General features: G+C 39.2%; 6 protein-coding genes across 7 annotated transcripts; 2 read left to right on the top strand and 4 right to left on the bottom strand.

The window, feature by feature from the left end:
- Positions 1-361: 361 nt before the first annotated feature.
- LOC103846413 (cyclic nucleotide-gated ion channel 2) lies at positions 362-3647 on the bottom strand. The gene is made up of 8 exons (XM_009123327.3): positions 3389-3647; positions 2521-3172; positions 2187-2402; positions 1774-2093; positions 1579-1690; positions 1250-1486; positions 1091-1177; positions 362-1007 (listed from the first exon to the last, which is right to left on the bottom strand). Exons 1-8 carry the CDS (start codon positions 3532-3534, stop codon positions 501-503), a joined length of 2277 nt encoding a protein of 758 aa, XP_009121575.2. The 5' UTR covers positions 3535-3647; the 3' UTR covers positions 362-500.
- Positions 3648-5494: 1847 nt separating this feature from the next.
- Positions 5495-9576, bottom strand: LOC103846412 (chaperone protein ClpB3, chloroplastic). The gene is made up of 8 exons (XM_009123326.3): positions 9163-9576; positions 8624-9080; positions 8359-8554; positions 8224-8278; positions 8004-8154; positions 7614-7922; positions 6347-7539; positions 5495-6036 (listed from the first exon to the last, which is right to left on the bottom strand). Exons 1-8 carry the CDS (start codon positions 9388-9390, stop codon positions 5704-5706), a joined length of 2922 nt encoding a protein of 973 aa, XP_009121574.1. The 5' UTR covers positions 9391-9576; the 3' UTR covers positions 5495-5703.
- A 1783-nt stretch (positions 9577-11359) lies between these two features.
- Positions 11360-14105, top strand: LOC103846411 (MATH domain and coiled-coil domain-containing protein At3g58220-like). Its single transcript, XM_033281661.1, is given in 6 exon segments — positions 11360-13037; positions 13139-13259; positions 13343-13373; positions 13376-13474; positions 13544-13916; positions 13919-14105. Coding segments are annotated over 5 exon segments (633 nt in total). The 5' UTR covers positions 11360-13037; positions 13139-13158; the 3' UTR covers positions 13948-14105.
- Positions 14106-14242: 137 nt separating this feature from the next.
- Positions 14243-17402, bottom strand: LOC103846409 (probable galacturonosyltransferase 14). Of its 2 annotated transcripts, none has more exons than XM_009123324.3 (6): positions 16814-17402; positions 16335-16390; positions 16091-16246; positions 15413-16003; positions 15025-15327; positions 14243-14949 (listed from the first exon to the last, which is right to left on the bottom strand). In XM_009123324.3, the coding sequence occupies exons 1-6, from the start codon at positions 16974-16976 to the stop codon at positions 14668-14670; spliced, it is 1551 nt and encodes a 516-aa protein (XP_009121572.1). In that variant the 5' UTR covers positions 16977-17402; the 3' UTR covers positions 14243-14667. The 2 variants fall into 2 exon arrangements, with proteins under 2 accessions (XP_009121572.1, XP_009121571.1); XM_009123323.3 differs by having other exon boundaries at positions 16790-17331.
- Positions 17403-18220: 818 nt separating this feature from the next.
- On the bottom strand, positions 18221-20527 carry LOC103846408 (UDP-glucose 6-dehydrogenase 3). Its single transcript, XM_033281651.1, has 2 exons — positions 20409-20527; positions 18221-19953 (listed from the first exon to the last, which is right to left on the bottom strand). Exon 2 carries the CDS (start codon positions 19924-19926, stop codon positions 18484-18486), a length of 1443 nt encoding a protein of 480 aa, XP_033137542.1. The 5' UTR covers positions 19927-19953; positions 20409-20527; the 3' UTR covers positions 18221-18483.
- Positions 20528-23473: 2946 nt separating this feature from the next.
- Positions 23474-25970, top strand: LOC103846406 (biotin carboxyl carrier protein of acetyl-CoA carboxylase 2, chloroplastic). The gene is made up of 7 exons (XM_009123321.3): positions 23474-24164; positions 24423-24464; positions 24684-24808; positions 24898-25213; positions 25291-25362; positions 25494-25559; positions 25656-25970. The coding sequence occupies exons 1-7, from the start codon at positions 24036-24038 to the stop codon at positions 25677-25679; spliced, it is 774 nt and encodes a 257-aa protein (XP_009121569.1). The 5' UTR covers positions 23474-24035; the 3' UTR covers positions 25680-25970.
- Positions 25971-25985: the final 15 nt, after the last annotated feature.

Here is a 25985-nt window from a genome sequence, read left to right as displayed (position 1 = left end):
CGACGTCGTTTCACTTAACGTCAATAATAAACGACGTCAAATATTTCTGTTAAATTTGTTGACGGCGTGCTAAATTGGCAAGTCAGCAAAAACATTGTTAATTAATTCTAAAGTCAATGAAAGTTTAGTGTTTTTTTGGCGAGCCCCAAAGTTCATGTTTGTTTTGGCAATTCGTGTAAAGTTGAGGTTTTTTTTGGCCGAATTCTCAATTAGTAATGTGAAAGTATTTTGTGTCGTCTAATATTCTTCCTAAGATATATTTTAGTGCTGTAAAGATGGTAAATTATTAACAAGATGAAGCTATTGTGTAAGAGAAACTTCTTATGCTAATGCCTTCAGTCAAAAAAAAAAAAACTTCAAATGCTAGTTTTAAACTCAAATACGCATAATCGAAAGAGAGGTTTTATTTTACACAAGCAATGGAACAAAAACAATTGAGGACGAACAATGGATACAAACAATTATTTCAACCGATGATTTAGTAACTTTTTTTTTTGGTTTTACTCGAGATGATCATGCGGTCGGATGGACATGAACATTGCAGCATACTGAAGCAAACGGCGTTCACTGTTACCTTCCACGCTATGTTCCGACACAGGACTCATCGAACCGCCTACACCACCACATGTTCTCTTCCTGTACCGGCGCCACGACATTTGAATATTCACCGCAGCCCACGTCCTCCAGTTTGAGGAGTAGTATCTTGCAGTCCTCTTAAGACGTTCGTTTGCGAACTTATAGCGGAAATGATCTGTTATGTACCTAAGATCTTCGGATCCGAGAGAGAACGCCTCGATGTTATCGAGACAGACAAATGTTGCGGAGGAAGGAGGAAGACGGTCAATGAATGGACGACGTAGGCACCATGAGAGTAGCTCGTCGCCTAAGTAACCGCCTGGTTCGAGCGTACTAGTGGCTACCACGCCTTTGCTTAGGCTCTGGTTACGTTTCACTCTCCCACGCATGATGAATATCATTCTCTGTACAGGATCTCCTTCCCGGATGATCTGTGACAATCAACATAATAACCGAAGAACTCAGATTTTAAAAACTAAAGACAAAAAAAACACTCTTATGATGCGACAAGTACCTTTTCGTCTTTAGAGTAGACACGAGGCTTAGCACGATCGCAAATGTTGTCTAGGATCAAATCGTCCATGCCCCTGAACAATGGAACCTAAGAAAAAAACATATTATCAGAGACTTGATTAGTCTGAAAAGGATTCATCTAAGGTTTGTTTTCTAGTACATTGTTAATGAGATCAACGCAAAGATATCTCTTAATATCTCTCCGAAGACCCGGAGGCAGATCTTGTATAAGTTCCAGCTCGTCTTCTCCACCCAAGGCAGTCCATCTCTGCCGCTCAAATCTCCTAACTCTCTGTCTTAACCGAGAAGGCAACTGCCTACGTTTCATCCACCATTCCATATCCCTACACCGTATCTGCATTTTCCTCTTCTTTGCCATCACCGCGTGCAAAAACACCTACAAAAGAAAGTAATCAAGTTGTTAAAAACTTATGATTCCATCAATAAAAATATATAATAGAAGGAGAGACTTATCCTTGCATAGTTTACCTGAATGTTTCCGATCAAGAGAGTGAAGAGTAGTAACCCGCTAAGGACCATAACTATGCTGAAAACAACCTCAAGCCAGTTGCTTGTGGGCTCAAGATCGTTCCCGAATGTGCTGTAAAACGCGACACACAAATCAGAGTCAGTATTTGACAATTAGAGGTTATTAAGCGTGGAAACCTGAAACTCTGAAAGTACCTGAGAGTCATTAACCCCCAGAAGATAGGGTAAAGTATCTTAACGGCAAGAGAGTTGCTAGAGATGACCGGAAGCGCCCAACCGTAGATACCATATCGGAATGGTCCGTCAGAGTCTAAGCACATAGGCTTCTTAACCACACTGGTGAGGTTCCCAGATACGCATGGAAACCCAATTGTGCTACTGGGTGACACGAATTGGTAACAGACCTCTTCTTGGCAAGACAGACTCAGATTACAGTTCGCAGTCCTCATGCACTGCTGTCTGATACAAGAAGCCACACGCTGTATTGCAAGAACATACCAGCATCCCCCAGCTACCTGTAACCACACAAAAAGATTCCATGAAAGGGCCATCTTTAGTATCATTTCTCATCTTAGAAGTTGTTTTCTGTGCAGCCTTAGAGGACTTACATGAGAAGCGATGAAATACGCGATGAGGTTAAGAGCAAAACCCCACCAAATAGTCCCAAAAATGTAACCAGTGACCTTCTGCATCCTTCTCATCAAGCAGATGCAGTGATAAATCTTGGGGAGGAACTGGAACAAGAAGATCAGCAGAAGGATCGTCATTATCAGCTTAACCTTCTCTTCTCTTATCAGTTTTGGCACCACTAACCAAAACACAGCCTGCAAAAAAAACACAACACTTTCAATTCATGGGGGCTTAATTGACACTAATAAAATGTTTATGGTTATTTTAATAATATCGGAATAGTTTGAAGGTTTTTCTGAAAAATTTATTAACCTGAGGAACCGGGAGGATGACTATAACATCAAACCAGAAGCCAGTAAGCGAGCGTGCGTAGTGTGACGCGATGGCGCGTGGATCCCAAACGAGCTTCCCGCACCCAACCACGAGCGACTCTCTCGAGACGTATGCCAGCCTAAACTGAAGCCACACGTGCCACAGATGAAGAGCATCCAGGCACGTGCGAACGACCGTTACAACAGCCGCGAACGCGCCGTCCATGTAGAGGCACGCGGGTCCAGTAGTTCTTCCGATGGAGAGCGCGTAGAAGAAGAGCGGATCCACCGCCAAGGCCATCCCGCGAGCTAGAAGCAACGCGCGGTTCCACCTCTGCACGCGCTTGCTCCTGGGATCGAGAACTTCGCCGAACGGGCCCTTGAGACGTCTGATCCGGGCTCGAACCGGGCTGGGTGCGGATCCTTCCTGGATCGGGACTAGGGAGGACCCGGCGGAGGCACGCCACTCCGGCGCGTTGGCTTGATCGCAGCTTGTGGAGTGGAAGGCCGGTACGCCTACTTGAGTGCATGCGTAACACTCGCCGGAGCTCAGCACCGGCGTGTCGTCGCTACTGCTGCTCGATTCTCCACCGTTGTTTTCCGAGATTTCAGTTGTTTCCCGGCGGAGTTTCTGAGAAAACAGTCCAATCCACCTGAAAATCCAAATCGTTAACGATCTATTGTGAAGTAATTGCATGGTGGCTTCATAGGTGTAGAACAGTTAAGGAAACGAAGTGATTCTCCAGGAAAACTGTTTCTCGAGAAAATAATACGTTCTCATAGAAAGCCATGTCACCGTTGAGTGAAGAAACAAAAACACATTTTCGAAATTACTGAACATTTAAACGAATAGATATAAAATTATATACCTGAAGAGGAAGTTGGTGTGAGAGGGCATGATTGAAATAGAGGAACCACCATGGGAGAGACAGAAGATTTGCAGGTGGAGATTGGAGAGAGAGGTAGAAAGAGGAGATTGTATAGGCCAAGGAAGGTAAGAGTGTGTGATACGCATATCTCTGATAGGATTCGGTTTATTGTTCTGGGAGACTCCGGTACGATAAGATTGAACCAATATTTTTACCTAATTCAGAAACCGAACCGGATTTGCCGAGGAGGGGTGAGCTGTCAGGTGTCAGAGATGTGTGTGGTTACTGAAGAGAGAGAGAGCTCCTTAGCAACGGCCCACAACAGAGACACTGAACAAATTGGATTCCGTACAGATCATGAAGATTACAACGTTGGGGGACCCAAGGTGGACCCGACCCATTTCAATTATTATAAAAGTCAAGTGTCTCTTATTATAGTTAAATCATTCAAGTTTAGATCAGCCTAATTTACATGCTATAATCATTGAAGTTATTTCTTATTGCTGAATTATTGAAATTTAGATAAGCTTTAATCAAGTTTACTTGCTATAATAGGACATCTTTTTTTGGGTAACTAATAGGACATCTTATAATTCTAATTTGAGGATATAATATTATAGACTTGTAGCAGATAAGTTGGCAAAGGCTGATATACCAAACAATAGTCTATTTGTATTTCATTATTTTGTACCAACAATGATTCATAATTCTCTACATGAGGATTATATTCGTGCTACTTAAATCAATAAAATAGACGTTATAAAAAAAATATATATATTATAGACTTGTAGTATGTGTATATATAAATAATTTAATATTATACCATGCAGTAAAAATGGTTTCACAGACTTGATATTTTGCAATCAATTAATTGTACAAAGAATATGCTTTCATGATTCTAAATTGATATTTGTCTCTATCATCATAACATAATCATTGATAGATTTTTTGTTGTATGATAAATTGATACTTGTTTACTTATACGTAATGTACCTACCTATGGAAGTGTGGATTGACCACATGGGACGTAAGCCATATAACTAACACACACTCTGATATTAACGTTGTGAATAAAATAAATTATTTGATCATCAAAAAGTTAAAGGCAGAATAAACTATTGTAATGGTTGCAGAAAAAAAAAGAAACCTACTGTAAAATCTTCTCTCGTAGTTAGGCATATTTGTTGGTTAACATCTTACAGATACCCACTTATATTATTATAAAGCAGCACATTTTCTCAGAATTTCAAGATTACCTTTTATTCTACTAGTTTACATTAAATGCACCTTTGGGGACCTGTGGTATCAGCCACGTACCTGACAGCTAAGTTTCCACAAGGTGAGAGTCGTATAAAACCATACCATACGTTTATAGTTCGAGTCACGACCAATTTGAACGGATTTCACCCATTTGAATGATAATGACATGGTCGAAATTTAAGTGAGAGGGATTAGTGGAATACACATGAATGGGAGTGAAGGAGAAAAAGTATAATGGTAGAAGTTTCAGTCCGTAATCTTCGAAGTGTTCAGAATCAGATCACTAGATCACCAACCACTTAATAATGCATATAGATTTTTGTCGACATATTTTAATAAATAAACAAACGCCTAATTTAGCAATAATATATTTCTAAAAAAATAATAGCGAAAATGTGGAATATTGTCTAATGTACTATTCGAGCATATTGCAAGAAGACAAGAAAACCATGTGCAATAACTCGTGTCTATTTTTTCTTTCTTTCATGTCCATGCATGTAAGCTAAGGCCAAGACGAAAAAACTTAGGAGCCAAGTGGGCACAAGATGGCAAATAGAACGTGACATTATCTTATTCTATCGTATCTGGTTGGTCGACATTCCCTTCGATAGACTCAAATTCCAACAAACAGAAACATTTAAATACCGGTTTTGACCTTGGAGTTTTTGAACACGACATTTCTTTTGGTTTAGAGTTCGATACGCCAAGAAGAGCAAAGTTTTTTTTCAAACTAAATATTTCACCTAAAACCGTTAAATGATGCAGAAGCAACACATACATCATGTCTTTTTGGCAGATCTACGGGGAAGTGCCACACAAGCCTAACGAATCAGGCCCAACATATAAGTGGTCACCGGAAAACTATATAACGTTGCTAAAATACATTGCATTTTCAGAGAATATGGATTTTGAGACATCAGCACAATAACTTATTAGCTTATGGTTTATATCTCACATTGAGATAAATGTTATCATTCTGTTCTGTCACAACCAACTCACTAGAAGCTATGTACTATAAAGTCCGAAACTTCTTGGGCTCCAAAAGGTGTCGTTTTTCAATTGCTCTGTTTTGAGAAAGCTTCTTCTTCCTCCTTCTCAGCATCTGCCGTTTCTGACGCAATCTTTTTGAATGTGAGCTTTTGCTGAGGTAACTGACCATTGGAGAACGCTGTGACCTCTGTATCGATCAGAATGCCATCTTCTTCCTTGAAATCTCCTCTCAAGATACCTTTCGCCAGCTCGTTCTCAATGTTCTGCTGTATCACACGCTTAACAGGTCTAGCTCCGTAGTTAGGATCATACCCGAGGCTCCCGAGAAGATCCACCGCCGCATCTGTGATCTCTATCTTCATTTTCCTATCCGCAATCCGCTTCTGCACACGAGCCAGCTGTGGAATATAACACAAAAAGAGTGATTCAGTAAGGGCTTGAACAGCATAACCGTGCTGGACACATTTATCGAACCGAAAAACCGAATCAGAACCGAAAAACCGAAGGAGAATGGGAGACGAAAATTGAACGAATACCCGAATTTCTATAATATAAGATTATATACTTGTAAATAATAACTATATTTAATTAAAATAATCAATTAATTTTAAAATCTTAATTATAAACCAAAATACAGGAAAAAACTAATTACCAAAATACCTTTTTATCCAAAATATTCAAACTTTTATTTGAAGTGAAAAGGCATACCTGTAACCGGACGATGCTGTTGATCTGCTCACGGTCAAGAGGCTGGAAAACAATATACTCATCAACCCTATTCATAAACTCAGGACGAAAGATCGATCTCGCAGCATCCATCACTCTCTGCTTAATCGTCTCATAACCGAGCTCACTCCCCTCATCATCCGCGTTGTTGTTCAGTATATACTGCGAGCCAACGTTCGAGGTCATGATAATAACCGTATTGGTGAAACTCACCGTACGTCCCTGAGAGTCAGTAACCCTCCCATCGTCCAAGATCTGGAGAAACACGTTGAACACATCTCCATGAGCCTTCTCGATCTCGTCGAAGAGGATGACCGAGTAAGGCCTCCTCCTAACCACTTCAGTCAACTGCCCTCCTTCCTCGTATCCCACGTATCCGGGAGGAGCTCCGATGAGCCTCGAGACCGCGTGTTTCTCCATGTACTCGCTCATGTCGATCCTCACCAGAGCTTCCTCCGTGTTGAAGAGGTAAGAAGCTAGCGCCTTGGCCAGCTCGGTTTTGCCGACTCCTGTCGGTCCCATGAACATGAAGGAAGCTATCGGACGGCCTGGATCCGACAGGCCGGCTCTAGACCGTTGGATCGCTTCGGCTACGGCCGTAACTGCAGGGTTCTGACCTATAACTCGTCTATGCAGCTCCTCTTCCAAGTGCAGAAGCTTATCTCTCTCGGACTGTTGGAGCTTGGAGACAGGGATGCCAGTCCATTTGCTCACGATCTCTGCTATGTCGCTGCCTAACACCTCTTCTCTAAACATAGACTTGCCAGAGCTTAAGTACTCGTTGAGCTCCTTCTCAGCTTCGTTTAGCTGACGCTGGAGAGAGTTTAGGCTTCCGTATTTGAGCTCTGCTGCGCGGTTTAGATCGTACTCGCGCTCCGCTTGCTGGATCTCGAGGTTGACACGATCTATCTCCTCTTTGATGGACTGGAGACGGGACATGACGGACCTCTCGTGCTCCCACTGCTCGGTTAACTCGGCTTGCTTCTCCTTTAGCAAGACTAACTCCGTTTCGATCCGGTTTAGCCTCTCTCTTGAAGCTTTGTCTGTGTCGTTGGTGAGTGAGAGTCTCTCCATTTCGAGCTTGATCACCGCGCGGTCAAGCTCGTCGAGAGCTGTTGGTTTTGAAGTGATTTCCATTTTTAGTTTGGCTGCTGCTTCATCAACCAAGTCAATCGCTGTAAAAAAAACAAATAAGTTAGTAACATTTGTGTATTAACGAAGATCATATGATGATGAAATGGTAACAAACCTTTGTCAGGTAGGAACCGGCCGCTGATGTAACGGTCAGAGAGAATAGCGGCTTCCACTAGAGCACTGTCTGAGATGCGAACTCCGTGATGAAGTTCGTACCTTTCTCTCAAACCACGGAGGATCGAAACCGTGTCTTCCACGGTAGGTTGATCAACGTAAACCTGTTGAAACCTGCGTTCCAAGGCTGGATCTTTCTCTATGTACTTTCTATATTCATCAAGCGTTGTTGCGCCGATGCATCTTAGCTCGCCTCGACCCAACATTGGTTTTAGTAGATTACCAGCATCCATTGCCCCATTAGTAGCACCTAAAGGAAGGAAGGAAGATTCTTCAAAATCATTGCTGAATGTACAAACTGTTCTTATACAACGAAAACGGCGTTGCTTACCTGCACCAACAACTGTGTGTATCTCATCGATGAACAGAATAGTTTGGCCTTCTGAGTCTGTGACCTCCTTAAGTACAGCCTTTAGTCTATCTTCGAACTCTCCTCGATACTTTGCTCCAGCAATAAGTGCCCCCATATCAAGAGATATCAACTGCAAAGAGACCAGCAAACGATTGTAAGAAAAAAAGAAGATAAAAGTATGATGTTATAGTTTGAATACCTTTCTGTTCATCAATGCTTGAGGTACATCTCCTTGCACAATCCTCTGAGCAAGTCTGTTTCCAAAATGTGGTATCTTAAGCATCACATAAACATATGGTTTAAGTTTCTGAAACTTAGTGTTGTGACAATTTACCCTTCTGAGATTGCGGTTTTACCAACACCAGGTTCACCGATCAACACAGGGTTATTTTTAGTCCTCCTTGAGAGAATCTGAATGCATCTACGGATCTCATCATCTCTTCCAATCACAGGATCAAGCTTCCCTTCTCTCGCCATCGCTGTCAAATCTTTACCATACTTCTCCAACGCCTCATACTTGCCTTCCGGATCTGTCAAAACATAAACAATTAACTCTATATACTCTTACAAACTCTCAAACCTCAAATGATGTAACCAACCTTGGTCAATGACTGATTGTTTCCCTCTAATAGACTCAATAGCAGTTTTCAAACTCTTCTCAGATATCTGAAAATCCCTAAACAGCTGTTTCCCAAACCGCTTGTCATCAACAAAAGCAAGAACCAAATGCTCCACAGAGACATAAGAGTCCCCCAAGTCTTTCTTATACTGTCTCGCCCTCTGAAACAAACCTTCCAAATCACGCCCCAACATCGAACCAGCAGCTTCTCCATACACCTTTGGCTGCCGTTGAATGAACTTATCCGTCGCTTCCAAAACCTTAGTGTTATCCACACCGATCTTAGAGAAGATCCTTCGAGCTAAACCGTTCTTCTGCTCCAAAAGAGCTTTCATAAGATGCTCCGTCTCCACGATCTGCTGCTTGTTCTCTTTAGCCACGTCTGGTGAAGAGACTATCGATTGCCACGCCATCTCTGTGAACTCTTGCTGTGTAAGCTATACACAAATCAAAAGAATCGTGTGTCAGTTTTCATGTACGGTTACAGTTCAGTAGAGCTTAAAGTTTGAGACTTTATACCCTTCCGTTAGAAGAAGCTTCGCATCGGACGACGAACGGTTGATGTTGAAGTCTTCGAGTGAGCCTCGCGCTCTGCTTTAGTTTCAGTGCTTTGAAGGAAGTGGGCTTCGCCGGGAAAGCCACGGAAGGTTGGAGGTGAGAGAAAGAGGAAACCTTTCGGGAGTCTGATCCTACGCCGCCGACGATACCACTAAACGCCGCCGTTGCAGTCGTCTTAGCCGTCGCCATTTGCTCGGAGAAATTAAAAAACGGTAAACAGTTTAGAAAGGGAGATGTATTACAACAGGGAGTTTAGTATAAATTCGCTAAACGGCGAGATGTTTACTTAAGAATTGAGCAAACGATAACGCTTTTTGCTTGTGTTTTCGTGTAGTTTTAGTTAGCGAGAAGCAAGAGAAGTGAGAAGAAGGAAATAATAAAGAAGGGAGAGGAAGATGCTAAACGACGCCGGAGAGCCTTCCTGACCCCTCGGGATGAGCCTGGAACTTCTTCTGACACGTGTTATCTCAGAGAAATTATTTGATTTTCCGATGTGGAAATAATATGAGCCGTCTAAATAAAGCTGAAATAATAAATAGAAAATATATTTTCTCGAAAGTTGGGCTTAACAGGTCGGCCGGCCCAAGTACGACTGAAGCAGACATCAAACAGTGTAACCCACTTGCAGCTATGGAGCGCGTGTAACCAAACAGTGTAATCCACTGTCAGTTTCTTATTCCGCAGGGCATCTGTATCAATGAACTTTGAGGAGAGTTCATAACTTTAATTTTTTATTATTATTTTTTTTAACTTTTTCATTTGATTTAAAAAAAAATAATTAAACGGACCAATTCCAGTGAACCTGCAGGGATTGAGTTCACAAAAATAAGAATATTTTAATATTTTTTTTTTAGAAAAAGTGTGAACCTCAATACAGATGCTCTAAAAGTTTTGACAGCAGCTTTGAAAATGTTATCTATGATTCCACCGTTAAGAATCATAATTACATTTGAAACCAAACCTCAAGCAATCAAAAAGCTCACCCAAAACAATTGCAGGAAATAAAATATTGAAGAAGAGAATTAGAATCTCCCAAAGCTATTTTAACTGTACTCTGTTCTTCCACTTTTTGTTGTTGTTGTTGTTAAAATCCATTTCCAAAACATAAACAGACTGATTTTTTCTGTTTCAGATCACCTTTTGACTACTACTTCAATAGTTATGGGATCTCAATAATCAAATGCTTCCATATGCTCCATTCCTTTCTCTCCTTCTTCCCATCTTATATGCACGCCAATGAAAATGCTCAACCTTTTAACATTCCATTTTTTTTTTGAATTATAAATCACAGCAGCTTCAAATGACTATGCACTTCAAACTTTTGGGTTTCGGATTTGGGTTAGGATAACACATCTAAATTATTTTTAAAAATTGAAAATTTATATACATTTCAAACTTTTCAAAATCTAAAAAATAAAAAATATATTGCATATAAATTTAAATAATGTATGCCAAAATAACTTAAATTAACATGTAAATTGGTTAGGTTTGAATATTTAGATAGATAATCAATAGATATTTCAAAATATTTTTGGTGTTTTGAGTATAACTTAGCTATTTAGACATTTACTTTTAACTATTTACATATATTTTTTGAGTATTTTGGACTATTTCAAAATATTTTATATGTTTTAAATATTATTTTCTGTTTTAAATTTAAAGTAATTATTATATGTAAATATATAAATCTGATTCAGATATATTTCAATATCCGTGTTTGGTTATTTGAGGCATAATCCGTTGACTTTGGTTCTTTGTGTTATAATGTATTTAGGAGTAACACGTAATTAAAAATAAATACTATCGGATAGTCATTTACTAATCAAAGCGCCATGAGGAAGGTGAAGCGATTCGCATTCCTCTCTTTCTCTCTTCTTAAAGTCAGTCCGCGTCTCACTTTTCGCTGCTAAATACTCCTTCTGTTTTTTAATATAAGTCATTGTAGATAAATTTTTTTATTCCAAATTATATGTCGTTTTCGGTTTTTATGTAAAATTTATTAGTAATTAATGTTGTATGACCAATTGTAATATATCTTTTATTTTTCTGTTGGTTCAATTGTGGTTAGGTAAATAATTAATGATGTTTTTGTTTAGAAAGTATAAGAAATTAATGGTTTTCTTAATCTACGTGTATAGCTGTAAAACGACTTATATAAAAAAACGGAGGGAGTTATTGAAGCCACACAGCAAGCCCACAACAAGCCCAAGACTGTCATTGGAGAAGTCCATAGAAATCCATGTAACTAGGGTTCTACCATCTAGTATAAATAATAGTTTAAGACTTTGTAAAAACTTATCTTGGCTGCCATAAGAGCAGCTCTCTTCCACTTAATGAAATATCAGTTCATCTACTTGTGTTCTTGGTGACAATCTAGAGTTCATCTTCTCTTTACTTTCTTCTTTTTTATAAATAAAGCTCTATGAGCTATTAGTCTTCAATAAGCTTCTTAGAGCACAAATCTATCTTTATATTCAAATGTCTTCATGGTATCAGAGCTTCAGTCGGTTCATGGGTTATTCTATCCTCTTCTAGCTTCCGTGCACTCTTTCTAAGCCATCTCAAGCTTCCAACAAGCTCTCTCAGAAAAACAAGGAGTTAATGGGTGTTCTTTCATCACGTTCAGCTTCCTCAACCTTAAGTCAGCTTCATTGTTTCGTGGGTATGGTCTCTGAAGTCGAAATCCAAAAAAAGGAGGAGACTTTCTACGATTTGGTTGCACTTATGAAAATTCAAGAAGAACGAGTCAGCAAGGTTGTGGTAATGTTGGAAGCCATGGACGCTCGTTTCTGAAGACGTGAAGGCAGTAGAGTCACAAGTTCCTCAAGTTTTTCAGAGACATGTGAGAGCAAGGATTTAATGACAGTGCTAAAGCTTCTCATCTTATCATCCACGGTAACTTCTTATTCCTTCTAGGACAGAACATGAAGCAATGCTTGATAGTTTGAGAAGGAAAGTTGCTGGTTTAGATATAGGTCTGTAATTGTGAAGGTAGGATGAAGCGTACATTCATTGGGTTTGATAGTGAGGAAATTGGGTTTGATCGTGATGAGAATAGGGCTATAAGTTACTGATTTTATTGGATGCACAGAAGGTGCTCGATAAAAGGCCAAAGAGAAAGTCAGAAAGTCTGATGCAGATTGTAGATGGTTATTGAATGGAAGAAAGATAGTGGGTATGGATACAAGTTGTTGTGGGAAGGTCCCTTTTTGTTATAAGACAAAAAAAAAAAATGTTAGAGTTAAACGGGTCACAAGAGAATCCGGACTCTTTGTGAGAAAGAAAGGTCACAATGTACCTCTGAGTGAGATCGACTAAGCTCTCCAAGTTCAAGAGAAACCTCTGAGTGAAGCCATGCGATACTCTCCAAGTATAGACCAACAATCTCTTTTATGTGGTGAATTGAAGACTACACCTAGCCATGTGATCATGCTTCCACTACTTATTCCACCAAGCCATCTGCATTTGCGGTTCAAACTTGTCATCTTGCATTCACCCGACGCCAAGTTTGCGGGGGAGTATTGAAGCCACACAGCAAGCCCACAACAAGCCCAAGACTGTCATTGGAGAAGTCCATAGAAATCCATGTAACTAGGGTTCTACCATCTAGTATAAATAATAGTTTAAGACTTTGTAAAAACTTATCTTGGCTGCCATAAGAGCAGCTCTCTTCCACTTAATGAAATATCAGTTCATTTACTTGTGTTCTTGGTGACAATCTAGAGTTCATCTTCTCTTTACTTTCTTCTTTCTTATAAATAAAGCTCTATGAGCTATTAGTCTTCAATAAGCTTCTTAGAGCACAAATCTATCTTTATATTCAAATGTCTTCAGGAGTAAGTTCATTATTTTGACTATATACTGGTTTGGTTTCATTGATCTGTTTTTCGTTTTCTCCAATAGTCAGTTTGTTTGATTTACAAATTTGGTTCTGCAGGAGAGTCACCATCAAGACCAATGGGGCATGATAGAAAGTTCACTTGGGTGATTAAAAATTTCTCATCTTTGGAGTCTGAGAAAATATATTCTGATCAATTCGTCAGCGGTGGCTGCAAATGGTAAGGACTTATAACACAACTTGTTCTCTAATGTATTCTTCTGTTTAAAGTTAAATAATTTTTTGCATGCTTTCTGCATGTAGGCGTCTCATGGCCTTTCCCAAGGGAAATCGTAAGGATGATACATTGTCCAACCTCTGACTCTGACAAAGACAAAGCTGGATGATGGTTGTGATTGGGTGGATGCCAATGGGTTTCAAGTTCTTTCTTCACAGGCAAGAAACTAAATACACACTTTGTAATATATGTTTTTATTACAATACTAATCCTTTTTTCATTTGCAGGTGAAACTCGTGAACCGTATCTTTGAAAAACATCCCGACATTGCATTACAATTCCGTGCAAAGAACCAACATCTGAGGACAGCATGCATGACTGTCCTACTCTCCCTGATCGAAACACTCTGCCAGTCACCTCAGGAGCTTTCCAGCGAAGATCTGGTGGAAGCACAGAATGCACTAGCGCACGTGAAAGATGCGGGATTTAAGGTGGATTGGTTGGAGGAGAAGCTCGAGAAAGTGAAGGGAAAGAAGGAGGAGGAGCAGACTGGTGAGGCTCGGATGCAAGAGTTAGAGGAAGAACTGAAGGACCTTAAGCAAAAGTGCTCAGAGATAGAAGCTTCGTTGGAGAAAGAGAAGGCAAAGGTGTCTGCCGCCAGAATCATCTAACACTGGATGAGTTTATCTAACTTGGGTCTCCTGCTTACTGTGTTCTGGTGTGTTCGTTTCAGTCTCTAGGGTGTTTTAATTGTAATGAACGGAGTGTCAATGGAAAACGATGTCTTTTTTCTATGCCTATATGAACGGATAATTGCCTCTAAATAGTTACTTAAAGCTTTTCAGTTTTCTCTATTTAGCTATCAAGATTCTAAGCTAAGTCCATTCTTCATGTGGATACAGTACTTATATACTAGTAGCTCAAGTGCTAACATTACAAATCACAGCAGGTTCAGTGGTTGAGGATACTTTTCTAAAGAACCGAAATGGCATAATAAGATAGATGTACATCAAAAGCAACAGAAGTGTTTATACATTGTTCTTCAACTATCAACAACTGCCCTTAATTTAATCATCACCCCCCTTCATAACCAATATAAATTAATATAATCCAATCTTATAAAAGACTCACAAATTCGTATTCTCCGAAAGAATTTCCAAAAGGGTACCTTCTATTCTACAGAAAGAATGATTCTTGTATCTCTCTCTCCCTTTCTCTTATGCTGCATCAGCACCTTTGCTCTGCAACAGGTTTCTTAAGTATGTGGCTAACTAATATTTCTTAATCTTGTAGAGTAAAACCTGCAGTGTTCTGCTCCTGTTTTTACCTCTTCTCTTCCTAATATCTTTCCTCTGTCTCTTACACCCGTAGTTACCTTAAGTATATCCCATCTATAAGTTTCGTTTTTTCGCTACTCCAAGATGTGACAGTTCTTGATGAAATCATTCGAGTAGTTGACGTATTTTGTCCAAAACGGCCTGAGATGCTCGAAACCAATCTCCAGCCACGGCTTTGACTGCCCATTGTAATGTATCACTGCAGCTTTCCTGATACTCTCTACGTTGGTCTGGCTCTGATAGCCTAAACCAAGCATATGCCATGACGAGTCTATTACATGGACGTGACCCTTAAACGCAATAAGAGCAGGAGGCAAGGTTCCAAGCTTCCACATTGTCAGATTCGACTTCAGATTCTGCTCAAAAACCAAAAAAACAAACACAGTAAGAGAGTGAGATAACAAAAAGAGTGCAAGGCTTCTTTGGATTACCTCTCTTAGCCAGGAGTGATACGTTTCTCTGATGTTTGTCTTTCTCCAAGCCTTTAGATCGAATACATTCATACCATACGCCCAAGCGCATTCCTCAGGATTCAAATGCTTTGCTATGTGCGGGTGAGAGAAATTAAAGTAGTTCCTTAACCTCTTTGACATCACACTTGCATCTTCACCATGGCAAGTCTCCACTGCTCCGTTGACCTTACCACCAAGGTCAACATCCCAAAGCGGAGCCAAGTCTCTCTGAACAACTACATCATCGTCTAAGAACACCACCTTGTCCAAGTTCGGAAAAAGCTAATATTCCAATTAAAAAAGAGATTAAATTAGCATATGAATGAATCACAACTGAAAAATTGAAACAAGAGATATAAAGATTCACCTCAGGTATATAGATTCTAAGATGGTTGAGCAAAGATATGTATTTAGGACTTCTAGACTGCAACCTCGAAGCAAATCTCCTCGGAGTTGTTTCACTGAGGTTTGCACCAGCGACATGACTCCCATGGTAATAGTTCATGAGACCGTTATGGCTCTCCAGAGCTTCCAGAACCGGAACATTCTCTCTCGTCAGCCAGTCAAACTGATGAACGCCTCTAACTTCCACAATAGCAGGATCCACAGAGTTTAGCGCGAACCAAGAATGCATACCGGCGTAGGTCTTCTTGTCTGTGATGATGTGGAAGACTATTTTCTCCGGGTTTGAAGATGACTGCACTGCGGAGGAGACCACAACCGATGCAGCCAGTATATTGTCGGTGGAGAGGATGAAATGGTGGCGAGCGTTATCTGAAAGGAGAGGGAGACGCTCTGGTGAAGGAAGTTGACGACGAGCGTGAGCGTTGGAGGAGTATTCATCTGTCAGTCTTAGGGAGAGACAGTGAATGCCTTTGGGGATGGAGCTTGCTGCGAAGTGCTTGTTGGTGAGCTCTGCAAATTTAGTTTGTCTAATGTCTCGTTCGAACTTCTCCATCTGTTTCAAGGCAGAGATATAAACACAATCACATTAAGTTATTATCTGCTAATTTATATGGCTCACTATAGAGACAAAGCGTAGTACCATGGCTCGCAGGACAAGAGCAAATGTCTTGGGATCATAGTGGTTGTTCTTGGTATCTGAAACAAGGTGATTAAAAGAATCTGGAAGCTTCAAACCATCTGGAATGTCTTGAGTACTTGCTTCGTTTAGGATTTTAAAAAAGTCTCTAGCTAGTCTCTGCAGCAAGAGAGAGACACATGATGGGAAAATATTATTTAAGAAGATACTAAAGAAAATAAGAGAGTAAAGAAAAGAAACAACTCACCTCTGAATCATCTACCCTACCAAGAAGACGTGGACCTAACCTCCTCCCTAAACAATCTGAGAGTAAGAAGCAAAGCAGATCATTCAACTTCAGCAAATGAACATCATAAACCATATAAAAAAAGCATAGAACCGAGATACCTCAGACAGCATATAGAATAACAAAAAAACTATTCAGCTCCACAATACAACAAAAATGAATTGATAGGAAAAATGTGAGGAGCACATTGTGAACAGCTCCTTGAGAAGCAAGATCCTACAAAATTTAATCAGTGGGGGACCTAACAAGAAAAATCCAAAAAAAAAAAAAAAAAATTGATTGACTTAAGCCCCATTCTAGTACGATCAATCACAACAAGATGCTTGTGACAATGGACATTAAAAAGATGCAAACTTTTTTTGTAAGATCCTAATCCAAAACAGAGGATCCTAAAAAGAGGTGATTTTTAATTTTACCAATGGAGGAGCACTTGTTGGCACCTTCGAGGGTAACGAGAGCGGTTAAGATGAAGACGAAAGGCAACAAGAAGGCGAGGATCAAGATGGTGTGGAAGAGAGTTCGGTAAGAGATGTGACGAGCTGCGACTTTGCTGCTCGAGATCGTGATGCTTCTCATGCTAGGCGATATGTGAAGCTGCATCATTGATTCGTAACGATCCTGAACACAACATCAGAGCAGACTTGTCGCTGTTCTTCTTCTTGTTCTTCCTTGTGTAATAACAAAGAGCTTTTGTTCTCAGTGATCTCTCATTTTGCCGGTGGATATAAGAAATAAAATAAAATAAAATAAGAAACTATACTTTATTTCAAGATCTAAAATAATTAAGTGAGAGTATTAATGAATTGGTGTCTTAACCTTGAGTTTAGGGATTGTTTTGTAGAGTGCTAATTATTACATTGTCTGTCTCTCCACCTATATTTTCATGGCTAAGCAAAGAGTTTTGCTTTTCCATCTCTCCTCTTTTAAATGATTGATATATTAACTAACATTCGATTCAAACTTAGTAGTAATGAAAATTGACAATTAAATTGTTTTTCCACCATAAATGATAATTAGATATTTACTCCATCTTTTCCTAACGTCTTAAACCAGCACAGTAAACCGCGTCCTCTGACATGAAAACTGGGTGTGTTATACAATTAAGTTGATGTTATCTTAGCTAATTAATAGCTGGTAGGTCCAATTTCACCATAGGGATTTTTTCCTCAAAATTAGGTACAAAGATTGCCGTACATTTCTATGTGTCGTTTTCGTTGAACTTGAACATATTACAAAAAGTAGTGTTATTTAAAAATTTCATTTTATATGCTCAATTATTTTGTTGAATACCATAGGGCATAGACCCGACCGACACATTCTAGTATGACTTTTCAAATCGTCAAAAAATTTGACTCAAACCGGAATGCTGTGTTTTTGAGTGTTGTCCCTTGCCGTGACACTTCTTGTGGCAACCCAAAGCATGAGCCGACCTGAAATTCCTTAAGCAGGAGCAGGACTACACTTGTGTCGGTCCCAAGAGTATTCTTCTCTTTATTTATGGTTTCATCCTCACGCCCTACTGATTCCTCTGTGCAAACTCTTTTTGCTCTTACCTTTGCTCATATGATGGAACGTCTGATGACCACCTAGAGCTTGATTAGACGAGAATATCTTGTTGCATAGCCCGCGTTTGATGCTCAACGTTCCTCTTACCAGGTTAGTAACAATCTCAGGAGCTGAATCAGAACACTCCATAGCTCCTATTCCAAGCTCAGTTCTGTTACCAAATATTATTTTTAAGACATGATATGCTTTGGTGCTTGTTGGTTTTGATTCTAAGGGTTGGGTTTTCAAGAACTAAAAAAAAAAGATTTTAGCGAATGCTTATGCTCATGTAGAAATGAATGTAATTTCCAACCGAGAAAACTTTTTATATCATGTAATAATACTTGAAAAAACTTACAATATATGATTAACCCAAGGTACATAATTACCAACAGAAACCAAACCTAAAAATCTCTGTTGGATTTTCATAAGAATAACAGAACCGACAATTATTGTTCAAAACATATTAAAATGGAAAAAAAAAATTATATGAAAAATTCAGAATAATTCGGGGGAAAAAATGAAAAAAAAAGCTAAGGAAGAGGTTTGTTTGTTTGGATTTGGTTTAGGCAAGAGCAGGCATGTCCTTGAGCCACTGGTCCAACGGCTTACCAATAGAGTAAACAATAAACCCAATCTTCCTCAGCTTCTCAGCATCCACCACGTTCCTCCCATCAAAAACAAACGCAGGTTTCTGCATATTCTCAAAGATCTTCTCGTAATCGAGCTTCTTGAACTCATCCCACTCGGTCAAAATGCAGATACCGTGAGCGTCCTTGGTGGCAGCGTACGCGTCCCAAGCGACCGAGACTTGCTTCACAGTTGTGGGGCTCATAGGCTGGAGATGAAGCGGGTGGTCCCAGTCGAACTTGTTCATGGTCAAGTCTCTCTGGATCTGCTCTTCCGTGACCTGCGGGTCGTAGATGCTGATACGAGCTTTGTCACCTAACAAGCCTTTGCAGACATCGATGGCTGGAGTCTCTCTCGTGTCTCCCGTGTCTTTCTTGAAGGCGAAACCGAGAACTGCAATCTTTTTGTTGGAGACGGTGTTGAACATCGAGGAGACGATGCGGTTAACGAATCTTGTTTTCTGGTAGTCGTTGATCTTGATGACTTGCTTCCAGTACTCAGCGACTTCAGGTAAGCCGTTGCATTCACAGATGTAGACTAAGTTGAGGATGTCTTTCTGGAAACAGGACCCTCCAAAGCCAACACTCGAGTTCAAGAACTTAGGACCGATCCGAGAGTCTTTACCCACAGCGTAAGAGACTTCAGAGACATTGGCGCCCGTTGCTTCACAGAGAGCAGACATCGCGTTAACCGACGAGATCCTCTGAGCTAAGAAGGCGTTAGCAGCGAGCTTGGAGAGCTCCGCAGACCAGAGATTTGTCGTGAGGATCCTCTCTTCAGGGACCCACTGGGAGTAAACGTCTTTCAAGGCTTTAACAGCTGCAAACCCTTCAGGCGTCTCGCGACCACCGATGAGGACACGGTCAGGCTTGAAGAGATCCTCAATAGCGGTTCCTTCAGCGAGAAACTCAGGGTTGGAGAGGATCTGAAACTTGATCCCTTTGCTGTTATGCGTAAGAATCTTCTCAATGGCCTCTGCGGTTTTCACCGGAACAGTTGATTTCTCAACGACAATCTTGTCGGAAACGGACACGTCAGCGATCATACGAGCAGCGCTCTCCCAGTAAGTCAAGTCAGCAGCTTTGCCAGCTCCTAGACCGCGGGTCTTGGTGGGTGTGTTGACAGAGACAAAGACAATGTCAGCCTCTCTGACGTGTTTCTCAACGTCGGTGCTGAAGAAAAGATTCTTCCCACGGCACTGCTTGACGACGTCGTCGAGACCAGGCTCGTAGATGGGGAGCTGGTCGCTGTTCCAGGCGGTGATCCTTGGGACGGAGATGTCAACGACTGCTACTTCAACGGATGGGCATTTTAGAGCAATGACTGCCATGGTTGGACCACCCACGTATCCAGCTCCAATGCAGCATATCTTCACCATTTCTTTTTTTTTTTTGCTTTTTTAAAAAACTGAATTAAACATAAATAACACACCACAAGTAAGAGATTAATTCAATCTATTACTGCACAAATTAACAAATTGAATAACAGCTATGAACGAACATTGATAAGTAGAATCCACAATAAAAATAAAATAAAAATCAAAACTTTAGGAAACCCAGATCCGGTTATAGAAAACCCAGATCCGGTTATGGAAAACCAGATGCTATACATTTACGTAAACATGATCCGAATATTATCAGACCAGAGTGAAAAATTCATGATCATGCTTAACAACGAGCTCGAAATTCAACGAAAATGATAAACACAAAGCGAGAAATTCAAATCAAAATCTCAGATCTGGTACATGCAGCGAGAAATTAAAATTAAGGTGAGGATCACCGACACAGATCGAACCCAAACGCGGATCACGAAATTGGATCTCGAAAATAACCAGAGGGAAAGATACAATTGATCATTTACCTTTGTGGAAGCTTGTCGTCGACGGTAATCGAAGAAAACGGAGCTGGGGATGAGTGAATCGCTGAATCTGGCGATGGAGAAGAAGAGCGGGGCGAGTAAGGAGTTTATATAGGTGTTGAGATTCCTAAAATGCCCTTGAAACCGTCAAAGTGTAACGCGTTTTATAAGTGTTTTTCTTTACTTTAATTTAATTGGTTAATCAAAAAATTAAATTAAGCTAACACTTTCAGTTAAAGATTAAATGTAAATATGGTTGCAAAGAAAACGATGGGGGTCTCACAATGTTTGGCAGGTGGTGTTTTAGTGTTAAAGACACGTTAACACATTTGACATACTACACCGTCAAGATGATTGGATCTCGACCAACTTTAATAGACTGTATTCTCGTATATGTCAACCAAAAATTTATCGCACACACGTATTCAGTTTATTAAATGGTAAATACTATGTATCTGTTTTTCTTTTCTTAGATTTTTTTCTAGTATTTTAAAACATAAATATATATATGTTGGGAACAAAATATTCATGGTCTGTCAAACCTTTTTCATTTCAATCTAGTGTTTTTTTTGTAAGCTAAATCAATCTAGTGTTTCGACCAACATAAATGCAACTACTTTACCTTTAAAGAACATTTATTATTCGGAGATTTTGCCAGCAGTTTGGAAATTATTACTTTATTAATCTCCACACAATATACAAAACTCTTATAATTTCCTACTACGTTTTGTACTGGTGTTGGCGGCAGATTATCAGAAAGATACATGTTTTATCAAAAAAAAATTACAAAATCAGAAAGATACATGATACATCAAAACACCAATAATAATGTTAGTGTTTACTGAAAAAAAAAGAAAATTCAAAAGGTTAAGGAATAACCATGCATGTGTATCCTTCTCGCAATTTACAACTTTACACTAATAAAGATATCCTTCTGTTAATTGTTTTGTAGATACATAATACAACATTGTTTTTATGTGCGTCACTGTTCATTTGATAGTCTATGATATACTTCCCGAAGGTTGGGTTGGTGCCTAGTATCAATAATGTACATCTTAATCTATTGTTATTAAAAACATTTTGTATCAGTACCTAAGTGATTGTGCGGTGGAGTCTGCTGGACAAAACTTGATTGCACTTTGCTTAGAAACTCAGTCACACTTTTTGAAGTGCTTCTCAAGCTATTTAACACTAGTTTAGTGAATAAAATATACCAAGAAGAGTGTGGTTGAAACATATGTAATAGTAAATAAATAAATAAACCTAAACCAGATCTAAAAAATGCGAATATAACACGGTTTGTGTACGTTGACCACCCAAAAAGCTGATTCCTATACAACTCAATAGTATGGTTTGCCATGTTACCTTTGAGTTGGAATGCGGTCACATAGAACACCTTTCACTTTCAGCAATATGTACTCAATACAGTTTTTTTTGTCAGCGTACTCCATACCGTTATATAATCAAATATAGTAATTGTTAGATATGGTAATTTTTAATATATTACGAATTTACGAGTAATCTCATTCTTAACGCATTTTACAAAATGATATCTTACAACAACTGTTCGTAGAATATTGTCGTATCGTAAAAGCACATGAACAAACATAAATATATTGTAGTTCACACTATTTTGAATAAAAATTTCAGATATGTAATTTAAATATTAATACATGCGGTTCGATTCCGGTTAGCCACCAGAAAATTTACAAATATCGGCATCATTGGGACCTATAAATTAGTCGGTTGACTTTGATCGCCGAACACGCCTATAAACTATTCATGTTTTAAGTCGAAATTAATATGTTACATCATGATTGTTATTTATGTGATCTTCTCCCGTGGATATTTCTAAATAAATACAGAATAAATAGTAAATTTTTTAGGCCAAATCAAGATCACCTCTAGCTTGATCCAACGTAGTGAAACCTTCACACACCTATCCAGTCTTGGATTCGCGCACCTTGGTTCGCTTAGACTGTACTTATTTCCAAAACCAGACCACCAAACTATAAATAATCAGAACAATGAACCTCTTTGCATACACATAGGCTTGACAGACAGTAGTTAGTAGAGGACCTTCTTAGAACAAATGAGCTTATTAGTAAAAGCTGATACAATTGCTTCTTGTTTTTTTCCTCTAACCATTTAAAATGTCGAGCATGCATTCAACTGCACCAATGAGACTCCAAGTTTCACATACCACAACACAAGAAGATCAGATATTGTAGTTCATCTTCTTGGAGTGAAACTGGTTCCTGCATGAGCGATCTCTATTCTCTATTGTCAGTATCTTTGAAAAGCTTTGTTAATAATATGGTCTACCACCCAAACAAATTAGAAATATTTCATATTTCCTTACAAAATTCGGTTTACTCTGGTTAAGTTCTGGTTCAGAAAGATATAACAACTACCTTCCAGTATTTTTACCCAAAAAAAAAACTAACTTCCAGTTTGAATTTGGATTTAACTGCCATATATATAAGATGAGCTTCATAGAATACTAACAGGTGGGGCTAGCCTTCTTTTAGGGTTCTGTGAAGAACAAAAATTCAACAGCTTCGTATTTGTTAATGCAAAATCCGCTTTGGAATGGGTCTATTCTGGCTATTTCAACAGACATTTCAAACTAGGTCATAGAATACTAACTATTCATTGAGATTTTCCATGAAAAAAAAGCCAACTTGGGATACAAAATCAGTGTGGAGAACAAAATACTCCAACAGCTTCAAAACATCAAATAATGTTAGTCAATATGAACACAATGTAGCTTTGATTAACTCGAACGCTCTTGTATCAACTCGAAAGATAAGAACACTCTTTATTAAATCTCTCTTAAGGAAACTCACTCAAAAACCTTAAACTCTCAACTCATAAACTTTTTATATATCACAAGCTGATATCTCTTTATATAACACTTTAATTATCCTAAACTCATTAGGATAAACACAACACAATATTTTCTAAAATCATTAGGATAATCATTACTTGTGATCTAAGTAATCTTCAAGCTTATCCAACACACAACAGGTACAACAGATCAGAGTAAAAGATTTAAAACAATAAACCCAAAAAAATCTCTGCAACATTCTCTCGAGGCTTCTCCAACATTCAGCTGCTCCCTTCAAGATTCTGCTGCAATACGCCCAGCAAGCCTGATCCAAAATCCCGTTGACCGCTTGAAGTGATTCTTCTTCATCTGAGACAAAGAATGAGAGGAGAGGTTAGGCCAATTACAAGGTCTTTCTACAAATAGTTCCCACCTTCAGAAAGGAAGAAAAAAAGTATTTACCCATATGGATTTTATGAAATGAAGGCAGATCTGATGCAAGCAGGTGATGAGAGTTTAACTGAAAACATAAAGAGACTCAGACAGTGAGGGCACAATGAAAAGACACGAGTGAAATCATGAGACAAAAAGTGAGGGTTGTCCCTACTAGTAACAAAGTTTGTTGAAAGTTAGTTAAATTGATGTTCTTCGTAAGTATCGAAACCAGAACAAAACATATAAAAAAATAAAAATAAAAAAGGAGAAATCAATAAAACATCTCTCCCTCTCTCTCTACCATCTCTTCTTCGTCGTGCTTCCTCGGTTACATCGTCAAACTGCATTTTCATCCTATCTCAACAATGGCGTCACTGTCGATAGTACCTTACGCCAAGATCTCTGCTCCTAACCGCCGGGTCGGATCTATCCCTGGCATCCGACGGCAGCCTCAACCCAGTGGGATCTCTTTTCACGTCTCCCATGTATCTCAGGTACGTTCTTCTGCTTCTCTCCTCTATCCCTGTAATAAAGTGTCAAGCTTTCTCTACAAGATGATAAGACTAGTTACGATCTGTTTAGTGCGTGCACTCATTTTTAGAACTTTGTAATTTAAAGTCGTCCATCTTATGTATCGAATCGAATAATGTGACACTCATGCTAGTCATAACTCATGTATTCATTCATATGGTCATGTTCCTCTCTTTAGTAAACATTGATTCATAATCCTATGTTTCCTTCGTCTTCAACAGACTCAATCTACAGTGTGGAGGTTGCATGCTGCAACCAACGAGGTATAGCTTTCTTTTTTTTTCATATAGCAACAAGGTTCCATACAGTTAAATTAATAGTACGATGTAGCCTTCGTTAATCTTTTACCAACCGCTTGTGTTACACAACCATCACACACAAGTACGAGATAAAGAATAAGATAGACATTTCAGGCTTATTTCAGATAGTTTAATAACCTTGTTACTCACTTACTCATTCTCGACTTTTTTTTTTTCAAACAGAAGGTTGTCTCTAACTCTACACCAGTGACTAACGGTGGGTGTTTGAACGGAAACGTCAAGACCAATGTCCCTGAACCCGCCGCCGAGCTCTCTGACTTTATGTCTAAAGTCTCTAGTCTTCTTAAGTATGTCCTGTTCCCAAAGTATCCTGACCATTCTTTTTAGTTTTGTTTCTCTACAAAGAACTAATCAAACATTTTGTTATGTTATTGAGGCTTGTGGATTCTAGAGATATAGTGGAACTTGAGCTGAAGCAGCTCGACTGTGAGATTGTTATTCGAAAGAAAGAAGCCTTGCAGCAACAAGCTACACAGCCACCAGCTCCAGTTTATCACTCGATGATGCCTCCTCCTCCAATGGCAGGCCTTCCAATGCCTCCATCTCCACCAGTGTCTCTTCCTGCTCCCTCCTCAGCTCCTGCAACAGAAAAACCAGCAACTGCGCCATCATTTTCTCATCCACCACTGAAGAGTCCTATGGCTGGTACTTTCTACAGATCTCCTGGACCCGGTGAACCCCCTTTTGTCAAGGTACAAGAGCATGCAATGCAAAATAAAAAGAAGAATAATTAAACATATTTCAAGTGAGTCTGGTATGTTTTATGCAGGTTGGAGATAAGGTGCAGAAGGGTCAAGTTGTTTGCATTATTGAAGCTATGAAACTGATGAACGAGATTGAGGTCTGCTTTTCTTTATAACAGTACATTTTTAATATCTTTGAGATTATATAAATGTATGTTTGTGTGACCAATCATTGGTGAACTTCTGGAGCTTTTTTTAAACATGTGAAGTTGTTGTGTGTTGAAAACAGGCTGAGAAGTCAGGAACCATCACCGAGTTACTGGCTGAAGATGGAAAACCGGTCAGCGTTGATACGGTACAGATCTATCCTTCTCCACTCTCCGGTTTATTATATGAATTGGTTTGGAGATCATTACTTTGTCGTCAACTAATACAATAATAAACCGTGCAGCCTCTGTTTACCATCGTTACTTGAAATGAAGAAGCTGTCATTTTAGCTGGTTCAGAGCACCTACTTCAAACTCTTGGTTTAGCTATACCAACGTGCTGACAATCGTTAAAAAGTAATTATTTCTGTCAGGCTGGTTTGGTTATGGTTGTCTTTTTTTTTATTAAAAAAAACTTTCTGAACTGTCACCTTCTGTTGAGAATCACGTAACATATCAGTGTATGCATGTCTTTTGAGAAATTAGACAAATTAATTTACTTTGTAGTATGCTGTACTTTATGGTTTTCCCTTGATAAGAAATGTTGTGTTGGGATAATATCATACATCCTCATT

The sequence above is a fragment of the Brassica rapa genome, chromosome A10 (assembly GCF_000309985.2).
Source record: "Brassica rapa cultivar Chiifu-401-42 chromosome A10, CAAS_Brap_v3.01, whole genome shotgun sequence".
Lineage (NCBI taxonomy): Eukaryota > Viridiplantae > Streptophyta > Magnoliopsida > Brassicales > Brassicaceae > Brassica > Brassica rapa.
Note: the sequence above shows the minus strand (reverse complement) of the source record. Positions and strands in the feature narration are given on the sequence as shown.